This window comes from Corvus moneduloides, chromosome 5, assembly GCF_009650955.1.
Source record: "Corvus moneduloides isolate bCorMon1 chromosome 5, bCorMon1.pri, whole genome shotgun sequence".
Lineage (NCBI taxonomy): Eukaryota > Metazoa > Chordata > Aves > Passeriformes > Corvidae > Corvus > Corvus moneduloides.
Genome location: NC_045480.1, coordinates 43,151,155 through 43,175,742, shown reverse-complemented (window position 1 = coordinate 43,175,742; position 24,588 = coordinate 43,151,155). Strand labels below are relative to the sequence as shown.

The window sequence follows — 24,588 nt, the reverse complement described above, 5'->3', positions numbered from 1 at the left end:
TGCTGTGGCTATGTGATTTACATATAAATAGAGAGATGATATATACAGTGAATCTTACAGTTCTTCTTTGCTCACTCTCCCAAATTTTATCGTCTTCTCCACCCTTTATAATGCTTTATAACACATTCCTTATTTTACTGGATAATTCTGACCCAAAACAAAAGACTATTTTAAAGTGAAGAAAAACAGGAAAGTGTACAATGTTGCTAAAAGTGTAGCTGTAGCAATAAATTTTTCTAAAGCACTTTCAGCTGCGAAATGTGGCAGGTAGACACAGTTGTCATCTATCCACTAACATAGAAGGCAAACTGATTGCAGTTCCTTAGTATCATTGTGCTGAAGCTGCTGGCACAGGTAGATACCTTAGCTTGCTTTTGGTGACAGGCCCAAGGTGTCAGTAATAGGGCTTCATCTTCAAAATCCTGCCCTTGAAGTACTTCATCTCTGTTTGTCCTGTTACACAATTGCCTGATGATGAATCTGGAGGAGGAGTTTCTTGCTGATATTTTTATCTTGTGAAGAAAGTGATCATTCTTCAAATTTTGTTTGTGTAGGTACATACAGCTGGGTAGAATCTAGTATTAAAAATGTGATTCAGTTTGCCTTATCTTTTGCACCTTTCTATAGCCTTTAAATATATGATTGTCTAGGCACCATATAGGATTGAAGCCAAGTGTGTATGTATTTCAAACATGGAACAGGAAGGTGAAAGATCCGGAGTTGGCAGAAGAGACAATTTCCTTTGGAAGGAAGCTACAGCACTCGTGTAGTCCAACTACCTGACCACCTCAGGTCTAACTTGAAATGTGCTGTTAAGGGCATTCTCCAAATGACTCCTAAACACTGACAGCCTTGGGGCTTCTTCCAGTGTTTGACCACCATCTCAGTAGAGAAAGGCTTCCTAATGTCCAGTCTAAATCTCCCGTGGTGCAGCTTTGAACTATCCCAACATATGCAGTCACTGGATCCCAGGGAGAAGAGCTCAGCATTTCCCTCTCCACCTCCCTTCCTCAAGAAGCTGTAGAAAGCAAAAACATAGTTTTTATTCACAACTGAAAATTAAAGCAAAAAGCAGCAGGTGGGACAGTTGTTAGAACAACTCAGCAAAATAAAATTCCACTTATTGTTGGACAGCATTGTTTCATGCATACATCAAACACAAAAAAAAAAAAGGAACAGGAATTTAATAGACACAGGAAAAAAAGAAAAACCTCTTTGGTTTTGGCCCCTCATGTAAACTGCAATATGTGGTACAGCTAAAGTATAAGCAGAAAAAGCATCACTGAAATGTTCAGAATAAGACTGTGATTTTTTTTCTTTTAATTTTATTAAAAGGTTTTATTCTTCTTGAGAGAATGGTTTGGGCCTGGTCACACCACAAGTCGAGTCAGAGATAGGTAACAAGAGATACATGTTTCAAAGTCTCCCTTTGGTCAATCTGGTATTGCTTAACAATGATGGACTTCCCAACAATATGTACAAAAAAATTACCTAAAAAGTAGAAGGAATTTGTCTTTTAAAGTACTTCTAAGAAAGAAAGCAGGGCCGTGAAGTTTTGGTGCTCGGTGGTGGGCGTGTCTTTGGGGAAGGTGGGTGTTTGTGGCAGCACTGAGCTGGAGGCCTGAGGTTCACTCTACTTGGTGAGGATGACCATGACAGAGGAGGGAGGAAGGTTGGGGGTGTGTGGGGATGGTGTTGAGACAGCTGGGGGAGGCGGAGAGGGCAAAGGTGAAAAGGATTCCTTTTAGCTGAGAATCATTCTTTGGTTCTGTTTGACCAGCCTTCTGTGTAGCTATGGCAAATGGTTTTTAGTATGCTGGGAAAGAAAGATTGGATTACTTAAGAGATTGTCAATATCTGGGATTGTTACTGCACAGTCCAATAAGAAAAGAAATATGTGATACCTTTTCTTAATCCTTTCTGTTGTCATTTAAGCTAGTGCCTGCCTAAAGTATGTAGAAAGCAAGTTAGTAGGGTAGACACTGCCTTACAACTGTCAATTTCAGGGTTCTTAGCAGGTTCTCCTGAAGCAAATGAGCTACTCACTGTTGGAGTTAGAATACTTGCCCTTGTTGCCATTGATTGTGGTAGTTCCTTTATTTCTGTGTGACTTCACTATGAGAGGGAAAGGCTGCACCACTGAAAGTCTCGAACACTGAAAATAGTGTGAAATATCTAATATTTCATAGGGGTTTCTCATTATCCATCTATAAATCATTTGTATCATCTATAAGTTATTTTAATAGTGATGAAGACATGACAGTTTACCAGTTTCAAAATGTGTTGAATAAGAGATCATCAGGTGAGGATTCTCCTATAAGAGTTGGGAAGAATAATTGTTGTGGTAATTCTGTTGTGGTTGTAATCTTTAAAACTGTAGGTATTTAACCTTAATCTCAGCTCTGTAACTCTGAGATGTGGAAGGTGAACTTCCATAAAGATTTTTGAATTTTCCTGGAACCTTTTGGTAAACATGTCCTATACACACGTAACAAATAAGTTGTAAAAAATATTGACATTTTTGATGTTCTGAAAACTCAAACCTTCAATTTTAAATAATATATTTACATTATCCTGCAAACAGGTGCATAGCTCCCTTTTGATGTTCATAAGGTGCACCTGGGTCATACAGAAGAGTTACTTTATTCTTAACAGACTTTTCACAGAGCAAGAAGCTTGTGTGTACCTTTTAATACTTCCTAACATCACTACCAACAAACATTAACACTCATTTTCACCTTGTTCTTCCCTCAGAAATCTCTCTAGATTCAACATCACCTGAGCATAAATTTCTTTAGAACTATTTTCTTTACAACTGAAATCTCAATCTTCTATATATCCAAGTATGTAAAACTCTCATATTCTGAAGGAACACTCAAATAATGAAACAGTCCAGACAATTTTAGCAGGCAGTAAAGGAATCCTCATGGAAAAGACTTTCAGCAAGGTTTGAACCAGTATCTCTAAGAGCTTTGAATGTCTAATGGAAGATGCATTCCTCTCGGAACATGGCCACTTAGCAATAGGCAATTAAACGTCTTCATCCTGCTGAAAAACAAAAAACTGCATCTCCAAGCTCAGGTACTGAGCAGGATTTGTCATAGCAGACTGAAATTGAAGAGGAATTTAGCTGTTGAAAAGGAATTTAGCTAGGTATAATGGAAAGATGGGGAATGAAGCCTAGTCTGAGGTCAACAGATTTAAATTGTAACTAGAAAAACCCTGTGAATCTATTATTAAGATTGTTTGAATGTGAACTGGTGTTAAGGGGACTGCTGTGTGCTTCATATATAAGGAATGTCGAGGTCCTTACTTTAAAGCACAAAAGAGCTTGTATTTTACTAGCAAAGCAAAATTATAATTATGGCACTGCTCCTCTCAAGGTCTCTCTAAAAAATGATGTGTTAGTTTTACAGGCTCTTTTTTAAATCTGACTTCTTCTCAGGCTGTTCCAGAAGTTCTGATGCTACTTTGGTTGCACGTTAGGTACACTTCCCAGGTGCGGAATTAAGTGTCCAGTAAAACCACAACTCCCTTCCGTTTGAGGGCTCAGCACTGAAGGGTTGAAGCCCTCTTTTGCTGGAGCTTGTTTTTGCGGAGGCGCGGCGCGGTGCTGTTCCGCACGGCGGCCGCTGGAGGGCAGCATTCACTAACGCTGTGAGCAGTCCCGCTGCCAAGCGCATCCCGAACTCTGCCCTGGACTCAGTGCGGCTGCTCCTTCCCTTTCACTGCCGTCGTGGAGTAATGCCACCCGTGTTGTGCGTTTCCTTTCCTTGCTTACTGATAGCATCCACAGCCTCTTCAGGCTTACCAGCACCTCCTTGTATTAAACCAATAAAACGTCAATAAAAGCTCACCTGACACCTTCTACTTAAATTGTTTGACCTACTTTTCATGTCACTGCTGGTACTTCTGGTGAGGATGGTTTAGAGCAAAGCAGTGATTTTCCGTGTGATTACCTTTTAATAAACTTCAAAGCTTCACATTTCATATATTTTCTTGTATATTTCTGTGTAAATGCATGTACGATAGAGGTGTTTGTGAAATTAGGAGAAAATGAGGATCTGCTTTGGTAAAACATTTTAATCAAATATATGAAATGGAGGAAATAATTGCTTTTAAATACCAAGGAAATAATGTGGTTTACATAATATGTACCTCCAAGCAAAGAGGAGCCTCAGGACACTAGGCTTGTGTTCCCACTGCATGGGAAGCAAGATATTGCATGTAAACAAGGAGATAAACAGGTATTGGCTTATCACAACCACTGTAGGAGGTATTTCAGGGAACAGGATGTGTTATTGTTCCCTAGAATGCTATCTATTTAAAACAAAACATAGGTATACTCAAGGAAGTAGTATGAAAGTATTACAAGATTAAATTGATTTGGTTTGGATTTTGAACACTTAAAATGAACTGGTGGGCTGGAGGCCAAGCTTCATAAAAGCCTGCTGAATATTAAAAGTGGTGAAAAGGTCATTGAGCCTTCTGTAGTTTATGGACAGTATGGTTCAGATCTCAGATGCTCAGATGGAGGCATAGGAATAAAATTTAGAGAGAGCTGTGCTTAAGAAGGTTTTCAGCAAAATGCGTACATCATTTAGTCGGAACCATAACCCATTTCCGAGTTTATGGACTAAGAAGTAATTATTAACATAATATCAATTATGTTTTCTGCTCCTCATTTGTTTACTTCCAGGAAAAGCTCAATAGGAGGATTCATTTGCACTTTTTATGAGTTAAAAAGTAACATATTAAGCTTTATGTTCAACTGTAAATCTTCATAGCACATGAGCTATGCAGCTGAGTAAAATTTAACAATGATCGTCTCACTCTTGCATTTATGGAAACTTTCTGTGCAGTTTGATGTTTCAAGAAAATAGATTCTGTTGCCTTTGTCTTGCTAAATACTTCATTGAAAAATTAGAAATTCTTAAGGTGTCACAAATGCTTAGCTCTTCTTTCTCTGTATGATGTCACGAGTATGAAAGTTTGCAGATGTTAAAGGTTTTCTGTCGCTGTTGCAGCAGCCCAAGTCTCAGTGGTGTAAGTGCAGAAGCAGGACACCTTTGGATGACACCTGCCCTAAAATGGTCACAGTAGAACTACATAAATGCTTAGGGTGTTAGTGAGCATTTATTGAGACTGAAACGGTCCTTAATTTCTTCACTGACAAGTATGCATTTTAATACATACTGGCATCACAGAAAAAGGCAGAGGTGGTTGTTTTTTCTCTTGGAAATCCTGATTTGAACTTTTAATTATTTCTATAAAACTATTTTCTTCCATAGTCAAAAAGATATATTGGATCCAGTTGGTTTATGCTTTTTCAGGCATCCTTGGCTAATTTTTCTAAGTTTAGTGAGAATTGTAGCAATTTAGTAGAGCAGGTTTTTGTGTTCTTTAAGACTTTGGAGGTTCTATTTTGCAAACCAGCCTAGTAAGGGTGGTGATTGATTTTTTTTTTTTTCTTTTTTTTTCTGTGCAGTGTCACAAACTAGTAATTTGAAAAATTTGGGGATGAAAATAGCTTCTGAGGGGCTATGAGCTATGTGATAGTAGATCTGCCATGGCAGTTATTTTCCTTTCTAATTAAATTCATGCAAAATAGGCAAGTTTTAATGTAGTTGACAATTGTCATAGACAACTTTAGTTCTCAAAACTTGTTTTTTGTCTTCTTCCCCCCATCACCACCTTTTGCAGCTTTATGCAATTCCTTGGTTTCTTACAATGTTTACACGTGAGTATGCTTTTCTTTTTTCCTTTGATTAGTGTTCTTATATTTCTTAATATTAATTCTTCTCACTTTTTCATCTAAAGCCCTTCTAAGTATCTTAGTATGATAGGTCATTTAGTAGGATGCTTGTAATTTGCAAGGAGGTGGTGTGAGTGAAAAACTCAACAGTGCCTGTCACTTACTTTCTGCCCTGATTTGGTAGTAATTAGCATTTCTACTACTTTTTTGAGTTGTTGTTATTGTTATATTATTATATAGTTGGTTTGTTGTTATCTATTATCTGGATTATTTTACATATACAGTATTTAGGATGTGTTCAAAGGAAGCTGTTATCTACTGGAAAAAGACATAATAATAGTTAAAAAGCAAAGCCAAACCTCACCACCATCCCCTGCCCTCACTCAAATAATATAAGAAAGAGAATGACTTTGTTTTTGAAGATAATCATATTTTTATTGCATGTAGACACACTGTTATTCTGATAGCACTAGTTTTCTATATTTGTGCATGTGTATTAGGAACAAAGAGAGCTTTATAATTTGGTGAGCTTTAATTAAAGAGGACAAAGTTAATAAATCCAGTCTAGAAAGCAATTTAAAAACTTTCCTAAAAATCTGTGATTTTTTCATGTCATATCAACATTGGCAGACGTTAAATTTAAATTTTTTAAAAAGTGGCAGAATGAAAAGAGCTCATAGATTATTTCTCTGATGAAATATCAAAGAACCTACTGTGCAACTGTTAATTGCAGTTTCTAAAGATCTTGACTGTGAAGCAGTAGTTCTTGCAGTTGTCCATTTTTCTATACCTTTCATGAGAATCACCACATTTAGAAAACCAAGGAGATGGTTTCCTTAAGCAGTCAAGTGTGAAAAAATCTTAGAACTATTTAGTTAGAAGATAGCTTATTTTAAGAGAGCCACCTTCAGCTTTATATATAAAATCTTGCTATTTTTAATAGGCCTTTTTCCTTGTCTTTCTTTTATTCTGCCAATTTTTTCTTTATTCTGTTCATTTTTTTGTCTGATTGTAAGTAGCTGGTCTTACTGATTAACTCACTAATATCATCTTACTGTGAAAAACTGATATGCATGCCTTAATACATAATTGTACTGTACCAAAAGAAAAATAAATTGCCTAAATTTTGGCATACTTTGAAATGTGAAAACCCATGTGCTTCCAAGTATTCATTAATAAAAGAAGACTGTGATTTCCAGAATAATCAAACTGCCTATGAAGACAAATATGATCCTAAACAGGCTGAGTCCTCTTTGCTCCCAAATAAAAAAGAAATAATTCAAGATGGGAGAGGAAGGAAGTACATAAGCAACTCATTAACACTGTAAATGTGTGTATATGGTTATAGTTTTATTTATTGTGCTTATTCATTATGCAGATGTCTTTCCTTTGCACAAAATTTTTCACTTGTGGGATACATTACTGCTTGGAAATTCCTCCTTCCCGTTCTGTATTGGAGTTGCCATACTTCAACAGCTGAGGGATCGTCTTCTGGCTAATGGATTCAATGAGTGCATTCTCCTTTTTTCAGACTTGCCAGGTACAGAAAAAAACTGTTTCTTCCTTTTTAATCTGTCTTCTCCAGTGTGTTTCTAAATATATGTTTAGAAATCATGATAGCTTTAGGCAAACTCACTGCCAGAGTGTGTAGATCTTAACTACAATTTACTGTAGTTTGTTGAAGTCTTTTTGCTGTCGTCAGCAAGAATGCAGTAGGGTTGTTATTTCCAAGTGAAGATGGGAGTATTTTGTTGTGAAATTTAGAACAATTTAATATAATTCAGAAGCAAATGTTTATAGTCATGGCACATACAGACACCATCCAGTTGATACGCATTATTTTTTTAAACAAATTGGGTACTGTTCTGAATAGTCCTTTTCCACTTTGATGCTGGTATTAGCCTGTTTTCCTTTCAAACATAATTAGACTTCTACTGTGGAAGTAATTAATGTAAAAGGACTAGGGAAACCGGTATAGGAAGCCATTGGAATTCCTATGCTAAATGTTTCCATTTGAAATGTAAAGCTTTTAGAAGAACTTTCAAAATTGTATCAGAGTCTGTGATCATTGTGCAGTTCTATGTATTTGCTCAGTGGGAGGTGATTAACCTATCCATGCAAATGAGTACCTTACGAAAAAAATTGCAGTTAACCATGCAGTTTGTGTCTTCCTTCTGAGCAGGTATCTAATAAGACAGTAGAATGCATGTGAACTGAGTAAGCCATGTCACCTGAAAGATGTGTTTTAGTTGTAGTAACACAAGTAGGAAGGCTGCTGGACTCAGAACAATCTTATGTTCTTGTATTAATTCCCTCCCTCCAACTCAGGATCCTACTTATGTAATGCAGGTCTTAGGTTAAGAGGTGGCAGTGTTTTAAATGTGTAGCTTTTCTTTAGATAACTCTAACTTTGGGGTAATTCCTGGGGTAATTATGGATTTAGTGAGCTCTATTTGAACACCATGTGTGTAATTCAGTAATTCAAATTCATTTAAAGTAATTCATATTCAGAAGAACTGAAGGAGAGAATGAAGTTTGGAGGAGAATTTAAAAGGTCTTGTTAAGTGTTGCAGTCTCCACAACTGCAGAGTTCACAGAGGTTAGCAGTAGTCTAGGATATGGCAGCAAGCAGATGAGGCTGAGTTCACAGTTGCATAAGTCAGTGAATTATCATAAATGAAGCTCTGTGATTTCTTTAAATACTGTTGTCACAAATTGTCTCTTGCTGTACACCTTTCCATATGGGTCTGGATTTCAAAATTTGTCTCCTACTTATTAGTTTAGTATGTAGTATGTATTTGCTACTGTATTTTTCAGTTTATAAGAAATTGAATTAGGCCATTCCTTATGGTGTAGAATTTTAATTTTCAATCTGTATGCTTAGTCATTTCACATGCTCATGGTAAATTTAACAGGATATCTACAGATGGCTGAAATGTGAGTGCTAAACTAAAAGATTGACTCTCTCCTTATCCTCTCCTCCCCCATGGGTTAGCTGTATGTCCTAGTTAAGTACAGATTCATTAATATTCAACTTATTTACTTGCCTAAGGTCATTTCTCCGTATTTTTTTTTTTCTCGAAGGGTGCTAAATTATAGATTCCAATTTATCTTAATTCAGCTGATATACTGACGCTGGAAGTACTTTATGCTGAGGTCATGTATAAGAACACATTAGTTCTCTTAATACATATCTGTTCATATAATAAAATTAAATCACTAAAATCCATAGTGGTATAATGTACATGCATTCTGCTGGTTGTAGTTGATGACAACTTTGCTGATACTCTGGTAGGAAATACGAATTTCTGAAAATATTTTTTTTTTTCTTAAATTGGTGATGTCTGTGATAATTAGGATGTCAACAGTGGCGAAATTGAATATTTTGAGATTAATCTAAAGCATACCATAAAATACTGCTAGTAAAACTACTAAGGGGGAAAAAAATAAAGATGGAAGACAATCCTAGTGTGACTTAAAAGTTAAATGTTGTTGATCTAGCTTAATCAGTAACTTTTTCAACATATAATTCTCATAGCCTTGTCCCTTTTCTTTCTGACCTGAGTCTTATTTCTGATTAAAAAGTATTGACTCATTATGCATTTTGTCACCTGTGTCTTCCAAACAAGACTTCTGTTATTTTGGGTATGATAAATGGTGTGCCAAGGCTGAGAATTCTCTGAAAGTAATTTACAAATGACCTTCACCTGAAACTAGGTCACTCCCAGGAAGAGATTGTTGTTCAAAACGTGCGCGATAATTTTGAACTAAAATCAATTGTTGCTCAACAGTCTGTAACTCCTGCAATTTTTAAGCTTTGTGTGCAGTGGAATGGCTTATTTCAGGCTGCCAGTGAAAACAACTTCCTTTCCAGACTGATAAGGTATTTTACTGCCATCTTGCAACTTTGTGGAACACTTTTAAGATTTCTTGTTTTAAAAAAATAAAAACCCCACTGCGTAATTTCTAGTTCATTGTATATAACACAGTTTAAATTACTGTTTTAAAATAATAGTGATGTGAGGAAAATGAAGGGGCATTGTGTCCTTATTGATTACTTGATTCTGAAAACCCTTTCCAAATACAATTGGCCATATTTTATCTATAAAGCCAATACAATTGGGCATTACTTGCTATTTTTGGGAGCTCTGTTGGAAATTTTAATTTATTTTTATATAGTTTAAACAGTGTCCTATCATATCAGGAAATGTATTTGAAGATTTTGAAAAAACAATTGCTTAATTAAGAGCACTGGAAAATCCTTTTGCAACAAATGTCCCCTTGTAGCAACAAATGTCCTAGTTCATTCCTCATGGAGCTATATGAAGGGGGCATATAAGCAACTGCTAAACCTTAAATAGAATTAGGTTGTTTAGGAAATACTACCCCAAAGTGCTGGAGTTTTTTTACTTAAATTCTCTTTCATTTTTTTCTTTCATATTTCTCCTTGGGTCTAAGAGCTCTGTTAAATACAAACTTTATTCAAGCAATATAAATAACAGACAATATTTAGGAAGTACCATTTGAGACAGACAAACAAAACCAGCCCTGGAGTTGTTGCTAATTGTTTTACCTGTAGTTTTGAGACTTAGTAAATTTTGTCTTATTCAGGTGATGCAAAGAGAGAACAAAGACAGTATTTCTGCAAGTCTGACGTAGCAGAATGTGTCAGGAAAATGAGAATGGTAAGGTTGACACTACTATGATGAGATTCCTGAGGTACCAACAACAGAGACAGGACTCTGCTTTCACACCAGTGCTGATTTGTACTAAGCCAGTCTGGATATCCCTTAATCTCATGTATCAGCAGATTTACAACCCAGAAGGCTTTTCATGCACTGAGGGCCAACTGTATGAGTTTATTTTAAAACATGCGCTTTTGCTTATAGCTTAGTCTTTAGAATCTTGCCATAAGTTTGTGTGGTAATGTCCATTATTCAACTCAAAAATTGTGCTTATTGTAGTTTGACTTGATTACCAAGTTCATTACCCACTGCACAAGTAGTACAAAGTCAACAGCAGCTTTTGTTAGGAAGCATCCAGACACATACAGCTCTTTGCAAACAGTTGAAGAATCCTTAGACCAATCCACTCCCACCTGGAATGGGTGCAGTATAGGGCCTGGTAAACAGATCTTCCTCCAGTGATCACTGCCAGTATCAGCGCTGCCATACTGAGATGAGTTACGGCCTTCTAAAGGGATAGGGAACTGATGAAAAGGTGGGGACAGATGTTGTTAGAGAATAGGGAAATATCAAGCCTAGACATGAGATAAAACATACTCAAATAAACCTTTTAGGTTAGTTCAATAAGCTCATTTTCTGTAATTTTGGAGCAAGAGGAGGGTTCATTCTTTTAATGCTGTGCACCCTAGGAAGGTGTCTTTTTGCTGACTCCAGTCTAGTCACTGCTTCCAAAGGAAGAACCTTGGCCTCAGATAGGAAGTTTGTAAAGACTGACTGTAGCAAAGCAATCCAGTAGCTTGCATTCAGTGCAATGAGGAACTACACTAAAATGGTTGAAGTGGAAAACAGAGGATTATGCTTTGTGAGACACAGGCATGTGGCCTTAAGATGCAAGATCTGGCTATCATCAAACCACAGACATAAATAATTCTCTAGGGAACAGAGTTTCTCTAATTTGGAAGAAATTATTATTTCCATTGCCATTCTAGTGATGTGCCAAAAAACTGAATCTCATGATGGTGGAAGCCATATGAATGCTTAGAAGGATTGCAACCAGCTTATAGATGGACTAAAGGTTAAAAAATAGTAGAAATTCTCTACTAAGATTGTATGGAGCAATTTTGAATGATACATTTCTGTTGACAGCAGCAAAATTAGACACACATCAGAAAACTCTACTTCAGATGTTTTTCTGACCCTAGGTAGCTACCATTTTACTTTCTGCTGTTTTGCTTCCTGAGGATCCTTTGTCTGCCCGTGTCTGTGATCCATACACTTTTATTGTACTGGAATTTCTGGTGGTTCAGCATTTAGTTAATATAGATCTTGTAAGAGGAAAAATGGCAGTTGGCCACCAAGTCCACACTGAGTTTGTGGGTGTTTGGTGGCTGTTCCCATTTGTTTCAGCACTCCTCCAAGGAAAATGTAACCTTGGGGATTAAAACACCACCTTTGAAGGGACTGACAAGAGATACAGTGGTCTGTCATATTCCAGTGAGCAACAGGGATAAAAAAAGTTAATACATAGTTCTGATTAGGGTTTGACTTTTTTCATACACTTTTGAAAATGTCTTATTGCTTAGATCAGGGCTCTGAGGAACAGAAGCCATAACAGCTCTTCTAAAAGAAAACTTTTTTAACTTCAGCTATGAAATTTTGACGTATCGCTCTCTTGTTGTTCATGGAAGATAGCACTGGAAAGTATTTTGTCGTGAAGCTAGTGAAGCTGACTACTTTTTTAAGTTACAGTATAGCTGAAGAAAAACAGCACTTTGGTCTCGTTCACGTGATACACATGATAATGGTGTTGTAACTATGACAAAAACATTGATTGGAAATATCAAAAGACATCAGAATTTAAAAGGAAGTCACTTTTCCTAGTTTTCTTTTCTTGAAATATGTAGGTCGGGCTGATATTTATGGAAGCATCTTTTTCTGAGCATGTTGCTCATCTTTTCTATGTTAGATGGCTTTTTGGAGATGCAAGTGTATTTCATGATGCAATTCCTCAAGATTATTGGCTTTGGGACAGAAGCAGAGAGATTTGTTAGGGCACACCTGCTCAACAAGGCTGTCTGGTAGTGTCAGACTGTAAGATTGATGTTTTTTTACCTGAGGCTGTGAATTCTTCAATTATTCACCTTTTCCACTCATTGTGACACAAACAAAACAGTTCTAGATTATAGATTCTACCCTCTTGAGACTGAAGAGAAATGCTGGAGTGGGCAACACACTGAGGAAAGAAATACTGAAATCCTTTGTTGTAGTCTGTAGTTGTCACTGGCAGAAGAAAATCAAATATATATCCTTTATCAAAGGGCTGTCTGCTGCAAGGAATGATGCTTCATAAGAAGGGTAAAAAGTGAGTTCATTGGTAGAACTTTCCTAGTCCATGTCTTTAAAATAGTCTGACATACAGGTAATGCCTCCTGTTCCTTGAGAGACCCCTGATAGTGCTCTCAATAGTGAAACGGCTCTTCAGAAAATAGAATAATCCATCTGTTAGTCATGTAGGATTTTGTACACCTTTACACTGGAATAAAATGAAAGTACAAGAGGGTAGACTGTCAAGCAGACAAGCATTTCTAGGATTTCTAGGCATGAACTGACAAAAGTGAGGCTGCTCTTATCTGAGCTTTGTTCCTAGATGTGGCGAATTTTTTTTTCCTCATTACAAAGGTGTCTTGGGAAAGTATTTCCTTTTTTTTCCCCATTAAAACTACAAGCATAGCAACTGCTTCAGGATTAGACTAATGCTTAGAAAGCAATAGCGTGTACTAGACTTTTTTCCTTTTTCCTTTTTCCTTTTTCCTTTTTCCTTTTTCCTTTTTCCTTTTTCCTTTTTCCTTTTTCCTTTTTCCTTTTTCCTTTCCTTTAATTGTGGAAAACGTTGCTGATAGAGCAAGGTGCCTCATAGGATATCTGTTTATAATTTTGTTATGCTGAGTATGTTTGTTTGCCTTACAGGTATAAATGTTCTGCTCAATAATCTTTAGTTCTCTAACTGCTAATTGAGAATTTTTAAATGAGCTGCACAAATAATGCAGTATTAAAAATTCTTGATTGAAATGTACATTAGCAGCACATTTCTATATGATTGTAGATATATTTGGGGAGTGTATATCTAGCATTGTAATAGAGATACACATAACTGCTTAAATACAGAATTGGAATGGCAGTGTACACTGAGAGCTAGAAAAGTCTTTCTGTCAAAATAAGGGCTATGAAGTGAGGTTAAGTGAACTCTCCGTGCTCTTATACTTTGGGATAGCTGTCAATTCCCTTTGATTTACTTTCACATAATATTTCACTTAAACTCTTGCCTTTATAAATCGGCCTGGGCCATTTGGTTCTGTCTGTCCAAATTTCTTCATTTTTAATATACTAAGAGTATACTGGAGTTTAGTAGAAATCAACAGAAAAACCAAAACTAAACATGGAGAACTAGAGCAGGGTTTGTACCTAAAGGTAAGACTTTATTGATATTGCAAGCTTGGAATAAATTTCAGGACTGCAATGTTAGTATTGAAGGGCAAAACTTGTTCAGGGAGAACAGGTATCCCAACTGGGAAGAGCTCACATTGTATGTGAACAATGTTGCCTGCATTCTGAAAATGATGAGAAATAGTCTGAGTAACCAGCACGGGTGTGTCAGGTGACACCTCTGTCACTTCACAAATTTGAGAAGTCTAGGCAAGCATCTGTAGGGGATAGGGAGGATAGCCTGGTCACATTGCATTTGGCTTTAGAGCAAGGCAAGGAGCTAGACAGTCTCTTGCTGGTTCTTCAGCCTTCATACTAAAAAAAAAAAAAAAGCATAGCACCATTCTAAGGAGACAAATCATGTAAGCAATTGTGTAAGCTGATAAACCACAAATTTGTCTGCTGGGAATGCAACCCTGAAATGACAAACTTTTATGTCTTGAGTATAATTTAATATTTTCATGTGTAAATTCAAATGAGGTGTGTTAACTTAGCTCTTGCACAGAATAAGGGAACTTTTTCCCGTGGCTTATGAGTAGGTTAATTATGCAGCAAGCTTTGAATAACTTAGAAAATGTATACTGACAAGGTTGGACTGATGTTAGTTACTTAAAGCTATTAGTTTTGCTATGTGAAACACTAACACAGACTTGACTAGTAGTAAACACTGGAAGTTTTGGATCTCAGTAAGTTATCTACTGTAGTGCCAAATGGCTAGAGCACTTTTTTTTAATAAATGAAAGCAGTTTTAAGTATAAACAAGATGATTATCCTTCCTGTTTACAGTTGCTGTATTTGTGGGAAATAACTTTTCAATTCTGAGTAAAATGTTGCTTGCTCTAGCAGTTTGAGAGTGTTACATGGTTCAGGATACTCATTAGGCAGATCTAAATTCTCTATTTGTATTTATATTTACCCAGAGTTTTTCCATCATTGGTATGGGAACAAACAGGTCAAATTAGAGGCCTTCATCCTTTTCTCATGGCAATAGGTACTCCTTTTCAAGATTACCTGAACTTCTGTCTTACTTTAAAAGCAGAAAATCTGAGTTACTTCATGTTATTTCCTTACGAACATCCTGAAGGCTAACAGGAGAGCTACGCCAATACAAAGGTCTTCTACTTATGGCTCTTAAGAGAGTCATCAGTTTTATAAGCATCTAGCCTGGTCAGAGTTTCTGACTGTAGAATTTTTTACAGGTTTATACCCGTTACTCCTGGGAAATAACTGCAGTAGCTCATAGTTACCACCCAGATGGAAACCTATAACAGCATGATCTCTAGTTTTGCATGCTGAGTTTCAGTATTTGTATATTATTTCTGTGAAGCACAGATTTAGGATAAAGAAGGTGAGTTTCGCTAGTATTTCAGATTCTAAAACTAATTTAACAAATATTTAGCAAATACTACAACAAAAAGAACATAGAAAAGCCAAAAAGGAGTTATTCTTTCAAAAATTGACTGTTGTTGGACGTTGTGTTGGTGGCACCACAGGTTCCTCATCGCCATGGCTTTCTCACAGGTTTCTCCTCTGAGCTGATCCCTGCAATTTTGTGAACCTGTCCTTTTATTCATCTTCTGGTTATCATCTACCTATGAAGTAATGTTCATTTTTCTGCTGTGCTGCTTTATTTCCCCTTCTGTATTTCTCAAGTTGGGCACGGTAGCCTCCATCTGACTATTTCTATTATATGTTGTGAATTCCTGTGCATCTGTCATTGGTCAGTATCCTACCCTGTGTTAGGGTCCAGATGTCTTTAACAGTTTGTTAGTTTGTAGAAGTGTCTGCTGTTCAGCAGCACTGGCACACCTCATAAAAATGTTTAGAACGCTCTTTCTTGTTGGAGCTTAGCTACAGTCTTTGTGTAACCTATTTCTGTATTCTTTCTCAGTAAGACAGCATGTGGCATTTGGTGATTGGCTTACAGTAAAGCTTTACTCTTTGTACAGTCACTTGGCATTCTGCTCATCTCAATCAGTGCAGGACACTGTCACGTTTCCATACTGGAAGGCATTCTTTAGTAAACGTTTTCACTGAACTGCTGAGTCAGAGGAATTTTTGCAATCACAAGTAAGAAAAGAATCCATGTTTGCCCTTTATGCAGTCTAATGTCTAGGGAATAATTCATAGTGTTTGCTGCTTCTTCTCTCTACTGCTGTCCACAAAAAAATGAAGTCACGCAACTATCCTGCAATGTATGAAATAAATAATGTAAAAAGAATAGTTCTGCATTGACTTTTCATTTATAATAACCTTCTTACAGTAATAGATACAGAGATGTTGGATAGAAATGTCACTTCTCTTCCTAGATTTGTCCTGTTAAATATGCACACTCAGTGTATCTTTTTGTATGTCATCAGGAAGAAAGAGTTTATGGCCTTTCACCTCTATTTCTTCTAAGAGCAGGAATCAGGAGTTTGAACTGACTGACCTATTCAGCTCCAGAGCTGAATAGCACAGAGATTTCTGGCCTATTTATGTGGCTGTGTGGTGAAAGCTGATGTTGCCTGGCAGGGTTGTAATAAAGTATTTATGATGGAGATGTCAAACCAAGCTCATAATTCTGGGCTATTCCCAAAATGCAGAAGCAGTTTATTTTGGCTGAGTTTCTTAACTGGTATCCTGTTACCGAAGGAAAAGGCTCTGGAATTGATTAACTGCACACAAAGACTTGGTCTGTGTAGATTTGTATTAGGAAAGAACCATTCGTCTTACATTTTTCTCCATCATTTGCCTTCACTTGCTGTGAACAGCATATGCACATCCAGTTTTGCTGCAGAAATAAAAAATTCTATGTGCTTTTGTCACAGGTGTATTGCATTTAAACTGATGCTTTTTTCAACATCTGTTTCAAGTGCAATCTACTTGTCTCCTGTATCTATAATAATAAACCTTAAATGTACATAGCTTAAAAAGCAGCTATGTCAGGCTGAGCCATCCTTTTCAGTTGAGGCTGTGGATACAGGGAGACAGCAGCTTGGTAAGAAGTTATAGTTTAGCATGAACAAAGCAAAATGAAAAACATCTTAGAATAAACAGTAAGTTTGGTTCAGAAAAGGAGCAAAACATTTCAGTAGGCTTAATGTTAGGATGGGGCCATGGCAAAACAAAGATGTTACTGTTAGATAACTTTACTTTCACTTCCCTACCCCTGCCTTTTTCAATTGCTGTATTATCTGCATATTTAGATATGTCAGTGAAGCCTTTTGATCCTGAGCAATTAGCTGGTGCCACAGAATTGTTTCCTGTAAGTCTTGATTGCTGCTTGACTGTGAAATACTTGATCTCATTTGAACCAGAACTCCTAAACATAATGTTTGAAAATTAAACTTGTGACTTTGGTTCCTAAGATACTTGGGTTCCAGCTTTGACTTTTTGAAATTGCACTCTGCAATTTTTCAAAAACAATTTGAAGATGTACTGAGTTTTGAAATTATAACTTATTTTTATAGTATTTTTATTATGTTTTAAGTCAGCCTTAAATTTTTTCACGCTTCACATTTAATGGCACCATGTTACATCAGCATGTTTTCATTACAGATTTTCCAGTGAAATAATTTGTCTTACTAAAAACAGAAGGCACATCATTTCTAAACTACAAAATACCCCAGTGCTGGGATCTTGGAGAGCACAAAGATGTTACATGTACATCTCCATGAGTGAGCATGCCCTCTTCATCCTTTCTAAATATTACTGTTCACTTCTTGCTCACACCTGGAGATGTATGCAGAGCCTGCTTTCAGAAGAATGTTTTTCTAAGTTGTTTGCTCGTGTCAAGTGCTCTGGCATTCTGCTGAGGTAGTCTGTTTGTTCATAGTCCTGTCCAAGAATCCAGGCTCCGGCTTGATGTGCTTCTGACATATCAGTGGTATGTTTCTAATAATGTGGAAGCTCTAATGTTTTCTGGCTTGTAGTGCAGTGACTTGGGAGCAGGAAGAGTAGAGGCAGGATTAATGCTGTGTGAATGCACAGTCTTGGAGAGATAATAAAAGATGGACATTTCACCAGAGACTGACTCATTTTTCATATATTTGAAAGGGCATGGGAAGGAATTGGGATTGAAGTAGTGCAGCAGAGCCTTACTTATTAGCCAAAAAGAGGAGAGAAGATCTTATCCAGCAAGCTGCACAAGATTGCATTGCATTTTAGTTACTGACGGGAAGTGATTTTTCTTAAACCGAAATTGCAAACAAATGATGAAGACAGGCTTGAAGGTTACCCAAGTGTGGAGCCTGTTCATGCAATGTGGCTAAAAAATATTCTGTAAATATTTATACCAGTTTAATGTAGTCTTAAACTCCAGTATCCTGAAAGTAATTGTTTTTTAAAAAAGAATGTGAGTAAATTCTTTGAGTAAATTCTTTTACCACCCATAGTCTTGTCTCCCTTGTGGGTACTAGATGTTGACTGTTCTCATATTATATGCATGCATGTGCCTATGGTTTGCACATGGTTTGGGAGGCATTTTGTGGTTGTGGGGTTTTTTTATTGTTACTTGTGGAAACCCCAATTGCCTTGTTGTAGTTTTTATTTTGCATTATTGAGAAGCAGATCAATTAATTGACAGACTGTAAATTTGTTTTAGGCTTTAGATGGCTTAATTCTCTCTTGATCTGTGGAGTTTCATTTTCAGCCATGCTTGCTGTCCTCCTGAAATGCTGCTTGTAGAAGTGAAAAACCAAGCATTCCAAAATCGCAGAAAAACAGACTCCTACATTTTTTACTAGCATCCTGATTTGTGAGAACTGGTTGTTGTTTTTACACACACACACACACACACACACACACAAAATAAACTGAGTTGGAAGGGGCCAAGGATCATTGAGTCCAGCTCCTGGCCCTGCACAGGACACCCCGAGAGTCACACCATGTGCCTGAGAGTTGTCCAAAAGCTTCTTGGACTCTGTCAACTTTGGTGTTCTGACCACTTCCCTGGGAAGCCTGTTCCAGTGCCCAAGCCTATTTTCCACTTCTCTAAAATGGATTCCTTTTGGAATTACAGAGCTTGTTTCTAAGAAAAATATTTTGACCCTTTTCTGTGTTTAACACTGTCAGTCTCGATTTCTGCTTTTACCTTTTCTGTAGCTTTACTGCAAACAGAGTTCCTATTCCATCCCCCCATTCTCTGTTTTCAATTTCAGATATATGCAGGCTATTATGCCCTCTCACAGCCAAATGTTTCTCATGCTATTAATTATTGGTGTTCAGATACATTTTTTTTGCTGGCTAAATTCTGCATTCATATCCTTTATTACAGAAGTACTGCTAATGTTTCCTTAGCTAAGAATCTCAGGAAATGGGGCTTATAACTCAATTACAGCAGTCTCTTTACAAAAGAAAAACAAAAACAAAACAAAAAAAGAAACCACAGCCCTGCTATAAATACATTACAGTCTTGAACTGAAAATTTCAACTTTTTATAAAGACAGTGAGTTTTCAGAAATGTAGAAAAAAGTGCTACTGTAATGATAGTGCTTTAGGGTGTTTTTGGAGCTTTAGGAATAATAACCAGTTAAAGGCATCTCCTCTCTTTACCTGAATTTAGGAATTGTGTAAAATTCTCCAGTTGTGTGGATTTTCTTTGGGAATGATGCTAAGTAACAGCCTTCTATTACAGTATAGTCAAAATGAAAAATTGTTAGCTACTGTTGAGACATCACATACTCCATTTATCTTTGGCATCTGTTATCCCAAGTAGCTAGGGAACCTGATACTGTCAAGAAGAATTGTGGTTTACTTTCACACATCCACAAAAAGGTTTTTAGAGCTAGAATTAAAACTGGGTAAGCCACAGCTTTACTCTCAGACTTTTCAGACTTTTAGAAGCAAGATAGCACGTAAGCATGCTGTCATCAACGGAATTAAGGCATCTGCTGCAGATTGTATCCTACCTGAATATGGACAGCTTTTTGAATGGGAGAGTAATAGATCACATCTTTCAGATTTTAAACAAAGTCAATCTCATCCAACTAGATTATTCTGCCCCAAGCTTCAATTTCAGCTTCTGCTCACCACCCTGCTAATGACTGAGGTTTCTGAAGTAGCTCCCAGATTGATGGCAAGGCATCAAATCTGCTGATGGCAATGAGTGACTGGTGGCAGTGCATCAAATCTGTTTGAGATATACAAATAAAGCCTGGCTACAATGCCTCTGTTTTCTTCATAGAAGCTGATGCTTTAATCGAAATTGTGACTGTTGTAATGAGTCATACAAGATCTTGGGACAGACACAAGAAGTGATGATATCCCTGCTGTTTGTCTGTCACACTATACCAGTTTTGTCTTAAAATGCAAGTTAGGATCGTTTTTCTCTTCTTGAGACCAGATACAGGATGTGCAAAGTTAACCAGTCCTTTTATAGTGATAAAAGAGTAAATGGCTTTTATGTTATATCTTGTTAGAAGATAGATGCAGGATGCTTAGTGTTGTGAAAAATACACCTTCAGTAGTTTGCTTTTTTCCTTTTACATATGTATTTCATTGTACTTTCATACTTTTTAGTTGACCACATCTTATTTCAGGATGCTTCCCATGTGATACGTGTCAGCTTTCCTTACAAGCTGAGTAACATATTATCACTATGGCACTTCACTCTTTCAGCCAGGATGTTTCATTGGGATGACTGGTTGGGTTTTGGACTGTATTGTTTGTTTGCTTGTTTGTTTAAAAAATTCTCTAAAATCTCTAAAATAATCCATTATGTTTGCCATCAAGCACAAATTAATGTTGAAAACTCCTGTTTTCCAGCAAACAGATGTCATGTGGCTTTGTCAAAATGGCAGGCCATTCGAAATTCAGTAGCTGACAGCTTTTGGTTCTGGCTCTTAGTAGGATTTAACTGACAAATAAGACACTCAGATGATCCAAAAAATCCTGATGTCTGTACACTGTATGAAAATCTACTTACAATGAACTGCATGAACTTACACTGAACAGTCAGTAGTCTGACTTGTAAAGACTTTAAGATGCCTTACAATGACTAGACTTCAATTACTGTCCTGACTTTGCATTGATTAAAGTTCCGATACACTTCCCTTAAACAGATTTCACTACATGACTGGGGATAAAATTAGCTCTTAAAATGTCTTTACTAGTTTTTAGTAAAAAAATTGAGTGCTTTTCTTTTTGAATGGGAACATGTTCTTGAAATCTACATTGCCTTTGAGCAAGGCGCAGAGAGACAGACAAAGGTATAGATGGATATGTGTATATTTAGCAATGTCATAGCTGGGTTACTTGGCTTTACTGATATTTCACTCTTGCATTCCTTGTTTCTCCTTTAAATCCCTTGCAGAGATCGATATTGAGCGTTGTGTTCGCGAGTCAATCAACCTGTTCCGCTGGACTCCTAAGAGTGCCACCTACAGGCAGTATGCGCAGCCTCCGCGGCCAGCCCCTGAGAGCAACGGCGCCAGAAGCTCCATGTCCTGCTTCTCAGCAGACTACCAGGAGGCTCCTCGAAGTGACCTAGTAAGTAACCTGGGAACTGGAGCAGGGAGAATTGTTCAGATTGCGTGTTTCTCCTGTCTCTCCCAACTCCTGCTCCTTCAGTCCTGCTACTACAACAAACTCATGTCCACAGGTCACCTGCAGAACTACTAACAGGCTTTATCGTAGGAGAAAAGCAGTAAAAAGAACAGTTTGCCAGTGAGAAATAGGGAACTGGAAAGTGATGCAGGCAGCTCTGGCTGCTTTTTCTATCTTGGCGTATGAGGTAAAGGATATGCCACAAGTTATTCTGAGAGTTTAGTCGGTGAGTTATGCCTGTGTTTATCTTGGCAAGAAGTAACTAATAACTAAGAGAATATCTATATTAAATAGATACTCAGTTTACTAAAAAGATTTTTCTTCTATCTCTCTAGTAGAATCTAATGGTTGTTTCTCTTGTCTGATGCACTGTCTGAAGACTGGTGATTTAAAATTATTCCTTTCCTTCCTCTCAGTAGTATAAATCTAGTTAGTCTCTTAAAAATTAAATTTTATTTTGCTGGGTTTTTTTTCCTTCCACCTTCTCCTACAATCATTTCATTCATGAGCACATTCCAATAATAGGGGAAGTATATATAGACCTGCTTATCTGTTTGGCAAATTTTGTTAGGTTTTAGTCTTTCCATTTGTTTTTCCTAATTACTAGGAAACTAAGAGGAGTTGTTGTCACTCAAATGACTCTTTACTTTTTAGTCCTTAAACTGGAGCTTGATATTCAGTCATTTTCTAGTTTTTTTATTTTAGTTTTTATTTTATTTCTGTTTTAATTTCTGGAAGCCTTAGCTACAAATCCAGGACTGCAAGTGTAGACATGAAATGAAGAACAAAAGGAAACTTCAAAGACCTTACAGGATTTAAGAAACAATAGGTAGATGTAGAAAGGCAAGGGGGAAGAAAAATGAAATTACAGGGGAATACTGGTTGCTGTCATCCAGGAATTGTAGCCATCATAACTGCTGCTGTGCTGCTGGAGAGATATGTAGAGAGGCTTTCTGAAGGAGCCAAGGGCTGCACTTTCAAAGAGTAATTCAGATAGGTCCTCCTAAGGTCATCTGGTACAAAATCCTGTAGAAAACACACATGACACTGAATTCAGATGGGGTTGCCCAGGACTTTGATCCGTCAGGTCAAGAAAACTTTCAAGGAAAGTATTCAGTCTGGTCAGATGCCTGACAGTGCTAACAGTGAAAATTATTTTGTGTATGTGCTAGCTTTTCTGAATGTTATGACAAAAGAGTAAAAAGCCAAGTCTTCTGATTCCCAGGCATTTGCTTGTGCCTTTATGTGTACAAGCAAGAGTCAAAGCACTTGGTTGTAGCAAAGAGGGAGATGGGGGAAAGCAGCACTAGTCTACTGAACTAATAAATAACAAAAATATTTGTATTTGTAACAGAGATAAAAATCCTTATTTCAGATCGAGCAAGGTTCTTTCAGTATTCTTCCGTTTCCTGAGAAATATTTTGGATGGTTTTTTCCTGATAGTGTTTTTATTTGCATACCAGAAGTTGTGTTTGTTTATAGTGTCAGTAATTAGGCTCATCCGTCCCACAGTTTCCAAGAAACTAAGCAAATGTTTTTGGTATGTTAAAGGGGAGAGAAATAAATACTAGAACTTCTGTTTCCTTCTCTTTCATTTCTGGTTCTGTCTACCTAACAGGAAAGACCTCTTCATTTACTGCAGTGCAGCTGAAGCACAGCTTAATATCTTTTGAAGCACAAGAATATTGGATCTTTTGCTTACTGCTGTATTTTGGTTTTTAGCTCATCATATGAAAGAGAGCTGTATAGATTCTGGGATCAATACAGAAATGTGTGAGCAAAGAGGAAACTAATCTCATGGACAAAATAAAGACTATTTATATCTTAAATTATAGTCTGCAAATGTGTTGTTTGCTTTCGTGTGCTGTATTTTTGTGTGTCAGATTTTGAGACAGATAGATATCAGTCAAGTATGTTATGATTCAGTCAGGAACCATAGTTCGGACTTGCAAAGTCCCATGTAACATGAGTCCATAATGAGCTACATCTCACTTGTGACCAGTTCTGCACTTTTGGATGTTTGTCTCCGTAAAATGACACTTCTCAGGGATTAGAGCAATATTGATTTAAAAAAAATTGAAATTATTGGTGAAATACACTATTTACACGCAAAGGTGGTGTGGTTTGTGTTTGTTTGAGGGTATTTTTAACCTTAATCCTGGAAGTATCTATCTCTTTCTTCAGACATGCCCTCTACTGGTGTTTGCTGCCATGGGGAAACTTTTTGTCTACTTGAAAGCAGTGAAATCTGAGTTCAATCTTTAGTACACACAGTACCCTTCAAATGGATTTTCTAAAACACCATTGTGTCCTTGATCTTCAGTTTAGCTGTTAAAAAATAACTTTGCTGTTTCCTTACCTATTTAGTTGGTCATTCTTTGGACGAGTACTTTGCACTACATTTCTATCTCCAGTTTTATATTTGTGGGTCACCTCTGTATTTTAAAGTGGGTAGGGTATGAAACAATTCCTTTGTGAAGAAAGTTATGGGTTTGCTTCTGAAGGTAATTTATGACTTCTTGAAACATTAAATGTTCAGTATTTTTAATTGTAAACACCAGCTGTCTCTTACCTCTATATATGTGTTTTCTTTTTACGCTGCTTCAGTTTGTTTCTTAAGTGCTTTTTATTGGCTACTCAAGTATTTGTGTGTATCTGCATGTTACTGTGCTTTGGTTAATAATAACAGGAGAAGTATTTCCCCTCTGGATGTGCATTTTTCTCCCTAAACCAGCAGTCAGTAAAACAAAACTGTTTTGACTCTTTTCTATCAGTAGCATTGCTTAGTTTTTATTTTAGTGACATCTATTTGCAACTTCATAAATAGTCTTGGGTGCACTCTTTTTTCCTCCTGGACATGTGTGTTGCTTAATCTTTTACTCTTTCAGCTAGAAAGCATATTTCTACTGAGATAAAATCTCAAGGAGGAAATAGTTTCAGAGAAAATGAATGTGCATCTTAAGTGAGTTTGCATGTTTATTTGAGAAAGATAAAATGTCAAAAATGACAACAGAAGAAAACCTTTAAATTCACTACTTCATTTACACTACAATCTACTCAGTCTTGTGTCTGTAACTTTTCTTTACCAGTACATGGATGATTTTTTTTTGTTCTTACTCTTCCTGAAACTTACTTTCA

The 24,588-nt window shown here is 36.9% G+C and overlaps 1 protein-coding gene across 3 annotated transcripts in view; it reads left to right on the top strand.

The window, feature by feature from the left end:
• Nucleotides 1-24,588, top strand: part of TBCK (TBC1 domain containing kinase) — a 111,366-nt gene that overhangs the window by 42,967 nt on the left and 43,811 nt on the right. For all 3 annotated transcript variants that reach the window (XM_032109694.1, XM_032109695.1, XM_032109693.1), the window contains 3 exons: nucleotides 5,704-5,740; nucleotides 7,134-7,295; nucleotides 21,218-21,393. In XM_032109694.1, coding sequence (XP_031965585.1) covers nucleotides 5,704-5,740; nucleotides 7,134-7,295; nucleotides 21,218-21,393 — 375 coding nt within the window. The remainder of the gene's footprint in view (nucleotides 1-5,703; nucleotides 5,741-7,133; nucleotides 7,296-21,217; nucleotides 21,394-24,588) is intronic.